General features: G+C 57.6%; 1 protein-coding gene across 2 annotated transcripts in view; it reads right to left on the bottom strand.

Annotated features, from left to right (window-relative positions):
- Positions 1-239: 239 nt before the first annotated feature.
- Positions 240-5,788, bottom strand: part of LOC138176162 (solute carrier family 22 member 18-like) — an 11,582-nt gene continuing 6,033 nt past the window's right edge. The window contains exons 2-3 of one of the 2 annotated variants that reach the window (XM_069106937.1): positions 3,663-3,868; positions 240-694 (exon numbers count right to left, since the gene is read on the bottom strand). In XM_069106937.1, coding sequence (XP_068963038.1) covers positions 593-694; positions 3,663-3,818 — 258 coding nt within the window. In that variant the 5' untranslated portion in view covers positions 3,819-3,868 and the 3' untranslated portion in view covers positions 240-592. The remainder of the gene's footprint in view (positions 695-3,662; positions 3,869-5,788) is intronic. The other variant, XM_069106936.1, reaches the window with a different exon arrangement.

The raw sequence follows: 5,788 nt of genomic DNA, 5'->3' as shown, positions 1-5,788 counted from the left end.
ATCATGGTGAAGAAAGGGAAAGAAGGGGAAGGGAGAGCTGAGGAGATAAAGGTGATGATGGGGGGAGGTGGAGAGAGGTAGAAAAGGAAGAGATAGGGGGGAGGAGAGAGGAGGAGAAAGAAAGGGGAGGGGAGGAGAGAGAGGAGGAGAAAGAAAGGGGAGGGAGGAGAGAGAGGAGGAGGAGGAAGAGGGGGAAGGGGAGGAGTGTTCTAACTAGTTCCAGTTGGCTGACTCCTTTCCACTTGCCCTAGTCTGCCTGTGGCATAACCCTCCCCTCACCCCAAAACCTTCAGGGAAGAGAAGAGGCTTAGGCTTAGAACCCTAGAAGGCAGAGCAGGGAGAAGGCTCAGAGCTGAGTCCCCTTTCATCCTTTTATAGGCCCAGAGAAGGGAGATCACTTGGCCAGGTCGCCCATCACCAGGTCATCTCCTCACTGAGGTTAAGAAGCTTGGTCTACTGAGGCTTAGGTCAGGGATGTCCCCTCTCCCCCGGCTCCCAGTCCTGTCCCTCTGCCATCTCTCTGCCCCCGGGGGAGGCAGGCAATCAGGGTGCCTCAGAAGGCTTGGCTCCCCTCTCTCAGGAGGGAGTTACATTACCTGCCAAAAATAGGGCCTCCCAGGAGCTGGAGAACCCCAAAGAGGGTCTGAATGTAGCCAAAGCCCACGGAGTCCAGGCCAAGGTTCTTCGCCAGATACTGAAACCCAGAAAACACACCATGTCTTATTGTTTGTAGGGCATTGGGGTCATAGAAGGCTTCTCCATCCCTCCTCTTATCAAGCTGTCCCTATGACCTCTGAGAACAGCTGGGCAGGAATAATTCATCCTCTTGTACAGGTAAGGAAACTGAGGCACAGAGATGGGGAATAACCCCAGGGAGGGAGGGAGAGACAGAGAGACAGAGACACAGAGAGAGACACAGAGAGACAGAGACAGAGAGAGACAGAGACAGAGAGAGAGAGGAGACAGGAGAGAGGGACAGACACAGACACAGACACAGACACAGACAGAACAAAGACGACCAGGGAAGCTGAAGATGTTTTAGAACAGAGGAGACCTGGGCATGCTTGTGGGCAGCCAGGGGAGAGGCCAAGATGGAGGCAACTATGCAAGCAGGCTTCCGAAGTTTCCAGAGGGGCCTGGGGTTCAGAGCACAGGGCAGGCCTTGGCCTTGGGGAAGGGAAGGGCCATCTCTTCCCCAGAGCCCGGAGCCAAGAGCAGAGAATGGGGGTGATGCCAAGAGGTTCTGCTGTGTGCCCGGGAGGTGAGGGGTGCACTGCGGCCAGGCTCAGGGAGGCAGGACATGATTCCTCAGCTGGAAAGGGGCTGGGAAGAGGAGGGGGCTCAGGAGGTCAGCAATGGAGAGCCCAAAGGGGACTCCCAGGCTGTCCTGGCACCGGTGCCACCCAGGGGCCTTTAAAGAACATGATGACTTTGGGGGCAGCCTGGGGGCTCCATCGGTAACTTGGGGATTGGAACAAAGAAGGCAGGTGTTGGGGCTAACACAGGCTTGGCAAGATGTGCCATTGTTAGGAGAAAGGCCCAAAGGATTCACAAGGAAATAGGCAGTGTGGGGCAGTGGCCAGAGCAGCCTGGACGTCAGGAAGGGTTGGGCTCACACACTAACCCTGGCAAATCACTTCTCATCTTTGGGACTCAGTTTCCTCAAAGACAAAGTGTTGGATCAGATGCCCCCCAAAGCCCCCTCCTCCCCTAACTTTATAATCTTCTAGTCTCTGAGCCCTAGGGCTGATATCCTGGGGGAGGGAGGGCCAAGCAGGTGGGTTGGCAGAGCAGAGAGGGCGGGTAGTCTTGGAGGTTGAGGTGAGGATGAGGAATGGGGATGGGGGGTGAGGGAGCCAGCGAGCTGAAAGGGCAGAGGTCAAAGCTGGGCCAAGGCCAGGTCAGCCCTGACAGCTAACAAGCCCCAGGCAGAAGAGGCAGCATAAAGATGGACACGTGAGCCCCCAGGAGGAGATGGTGTGATCCAGGATGTGCAGCTCCCCCCTCCTGACCCTGTGCTTCCAGGGGCCTGAGGAGAGACCAGGCCTGGATCTGGCACCATCTGGGGGGCGCTATTTTCCAAGAGGGCAAAGAGTGGAGTGCCCAGTGGGAAGTGCAGGGCAGGGCAGGGCAGGTGGGAGCAGAGATGGGTTGTGGGGAGGGGCTGCAGTGTCCAGGCAGTATGGATTGGGAGGGTCTGAGGGTGATTCTGGCCTCAGTGGACCCTGACAGGGAAGCCCAGGCACCTCCAGACCCCCAGCCCTGCCTGGGGATGTGGGGCCTGTGGTGTGGGCACTGAGGCAGCTGCAGGAAGAGCCAGAAATGAAGGTTCTCAGCAGCAGAGGCCTTGGCAGCAGCCTGTGGGTCAGTGACAGAAGCAGTAAGGCAAGGCCTGCCCAGCAGCTCTGTGGCCTCTAGGGACCACGACATGTTCCCTAGGTGCTGCCTTCTGAGGGAAGAGACTGTCTGATGTTCCCAGAGTTCAGGGCTTGGGCCACACAGCTGCTTGGTCATTTAACTTCCACCAAGGCCAAGCCCACGTCTTTCCAAAGGAGGGGCCTCTGGGACTAGGACAAGGTTGCTCAGCCAGGAGTCAAGGAGCAGAGAGTGAATGGGGCTGGGCCTGCTCATTGCTCTGGGGGAAAAGTCACACTGGAGAAGCCCGGGGACCAAGCAGGGGAGCCTTGGGCCAGGGGCTTCTTCCCAGCACTCTCTCTGGGCCCCCATGCCCTGCCACTGACACCCACAGCCACATGCCAGCTGCTGACTGGCCCCCACTGTCCTCAATGTGGGCATCAGGAGATGAGGAGCCCAGACTCTGGCACAAGGCACTTTCTGGGTGACTCTCTTCTCATTCCTTTCCCTCTCTAGGCTTCAGTTCCCTCCTTTATCAAAAGAAAGAGTTGAACTTAGTCACCTGGGAGACCCCTCCCACCTCTGGGACCCCTACTGGGGAGCAATTCATCCCTTCATGTGGTGGGGGCTGGCAGGAGGAGATGTTCAGTCCACAAAAGGTTCACAGGACCATTCTCCCACTTGGTGCACATTGCAGCCTTGGGAAAGGGTAGGACAGGCATCAGGATGCCCTTTTTACAGGGGGAGAAACTGAGGCCCAGAGAGGGCACATAACTGGTCCAGGATCACACAGCTGATTCATGCCTGGTCTGAGCTTGAATGTGGGTCTCCAGCCTGTGGTCCAGTGCCCTTCTGATGGGCTGCACTGCCTCTGCAGGCGAGCCCCAGAGCAGGGCATGGAGAAACAGCCTGCCGGGTCCAGAGAGGCCTGGGGCACCCCTGAGTCCAATGCCCCTGTTTTACAGATGGAGAAACAGAGGCCTGGGGAGGGGACTTGTCTGAGGTCCTCCACTGAGATAGCAGCTGGGTCAAGGCTGGTTTTTGAGAGAGAGAGAAAGAGGGAGAAGAGGAGGGGGAGGAAAGGGGAGGGGTCTCTTGACTCCACACCTAACGCTCCTTTCAGCAGATCTTTGCCCTCAGCTGAGCCTCCCTCCCCCACAGCAGCCCTAGGTTGCCCAAGCTCTTCCCTTGGCCCATATCCAGCCCCTGCTCAGACAGGCACAGGAGGGAGTGGTGGCTGGCACTTGGCTGCCCTCCGGGAGGGCCTCGGGCTGGGGCCCCTTCCCACCCCTGGCAAGACCACTCACCGGGAGGACAGAGAACTGCATGAAAAGGCAGGTGAGCTCCACGGTGGTCAGCAGGTAGGTTACCCGGACTACAAACTGCCGGCCGGGGGCTCCTGGAGGGGCAGGGGGCTCCTTCTGGGCCTTCCTCCCCTCGGGGAGGTGGGCGTCTTCTTGCATCCTGGCCTGGCTGGGGTCCCGGCTGCTGGCATACACTAGAGGAAGGGAACCTGGAAAGAGGGGAGGCAGCAGAGGGACCTGTGAGCGGCAGCTGGGCACCTGGGTGTCAAAGTCCTGTTGACTGTGGGCCACCTGCCCAGAGGGTGTGGGGCTGGGCGGGCACTGAGGCTCGGGAGGAAGAGCAAAGAGGCTGGGTCTCGGGGGAAGCTTTCTTGGACTCCGAGGGTGGAGAGAGGGAAATTTAAACCCCCGCAGCAGGCCCTCCTCCGGACACTGTGGTGGCGGCTCCAGGAATGCCCGCCAAGGGGCAGTCTAGACTGGTGTGGGTGGAGATGAGCCTCAAGGGAGGGGCCAGGAGTCTCCTCTGAGTGCCTGTGGAGCCTCAGTTTCCTCATCTGGAAATGGGGACAATCCGGCCTGGGCTTGGTGGGAGGGGCCAGGGAGATGACTGACCACAAGGGGCCGAGCTAAGCTTGCGGCAAGCTGGGAGGAGATCCCAGGCTCACATATCTTCATGGCTCAGCTCAGTGCTTGGCACATGGGAGCTCTTTATAACGCTTGCTGCCTGCCTGCCTTTGCCAGTCTGCCTGTGAGGCCTCCCACAGGACAGTCTCTTGCCCTGTCTGGGCCTCAGTTTCCCATTCTGTCAAAAGAAGAGGGATGGTCTTGGGATCAGTGGCATTCCTCCGAGTTATTCTTGCAATCCTTCGGGCTCCTGGGCTCTGCCCCCTACACCCAGATTGCTTGGCCTGTTTCCTGCAGCCAGCCCCAGAAGATGCCACTAGTCCTTAGGCAGACAATGGGTGTTCTAAGTCACAGGTCAAGGACAAGGACTTTGTCTCTGCTGGATGGATTCCTGTAACTCATTACCCTGGGGAGATCTGCAGGGTCACCCCCTCCCCCACATCGGAGACAGGATCCAGCAGATTCCCTCCCTCCAGGGTCACTGGCCCTCCCCTCCAGCCACAGGCCGACCAAGCACAGCATTGGGACTGGCTTCTCTTTCTCCTAAAGTAGCCCTGAGAGACAGGGAGTCCAAAGGCCATGCTTCCCATTTTACAGCTGTGGAGACTGAGGCTCTGAGATGGGCAGGAACTTTCCACCACCAAGGGAGCCTGGCTCTACCAGCTCCTATCTGGGGACCCCTGCCCCAACACAAGAGGGGGCTGGTGTCCTTGGGGCCCCTGGGCACTGAGAGCATGCACAGCTGCTGCCAAAGCAGCTTGTGGGCCTGGGACAGCCAGGTAGAGGTGGGCTGGAGGGGGTCTAGGGGGACAGGGAGAGCAGGGGGCATGTCAGGCTGGGGGGAGGGGGCACTGGGCATCCGGGGAGCCCCTGGATGGCTCTTGGGGGTGTGTGTGTGTCTTATGTGTGTGTGTGTAGGTGTGTGTGTCTGTGTCTTGTGTGTATGTCTGTGTCTGTGTAGGTATGTGTGTCTATGTGTGTGCCTGTGTCTTGTGTGTGTCTGTGTAGGTATGTGTGTCTATGTAGGTGTGTGGGTGTGTGTCTATGTGTGTAGTCTGTGTCTTGTGTGTGTGTGTGGGAGTGTGCATGTCTCTGTGTGTGTCTCTGTGTGTCTGTGTCTTGTGTGTGTGTCTGTCTGTGTAGGTATGTGTGTCTATGTATGTGTGTGTGTCTGTGTCTTGTGTGTGTATGGATGTGTGTGTGTCTGTGTCTTGTGCGTGTCTGTGTAGGTATGTATATCTATGTAGGTGTGTGGGTGTGTGTCTATCTTGTGTGTGTAGGCATGTGTGTCTGTGTCTTGTGTGTGTAGGTATGTGTGTCTATGTGTGTGCCTGTGTTTTGTGTGTGTCTGTATGGGTCTGTGTGTCTATGTGTGTGCCTGTGTCTTGTGTGTGTCTGTATGTGTCTTTGTGTCTGTCTGTGTAGGTATGTGTGTCTATGTAGGTGTGTATGTGTGTCTGTGTCTTGTGTGTGTCTATCTTGTTTGTGTATGGGCGTGTGTATGT

The sequence above is a fragment of the Petaurus breviceps genome, unplaced genomic scaffold (genome assembly GCF_028583685.1).
Source record: "Petaurus breviceps papuanus isolate PSGF00001 unplaced genomic scaffold, PetGlider_PUasm1.0 82804, whole genome shotgun sequence".
Lineage (NCBI taxonomy): Eukaryota > Metazoa > Chordata > Mammalia > Diprotodontia > Petauridae > Petaurus > Petaurus breviceps.
The sequence above is the reverse complement of the archived record's forward strand: the minus strand, read 5'-3'. Positions and strand labels throughout refer to the sequence as shown.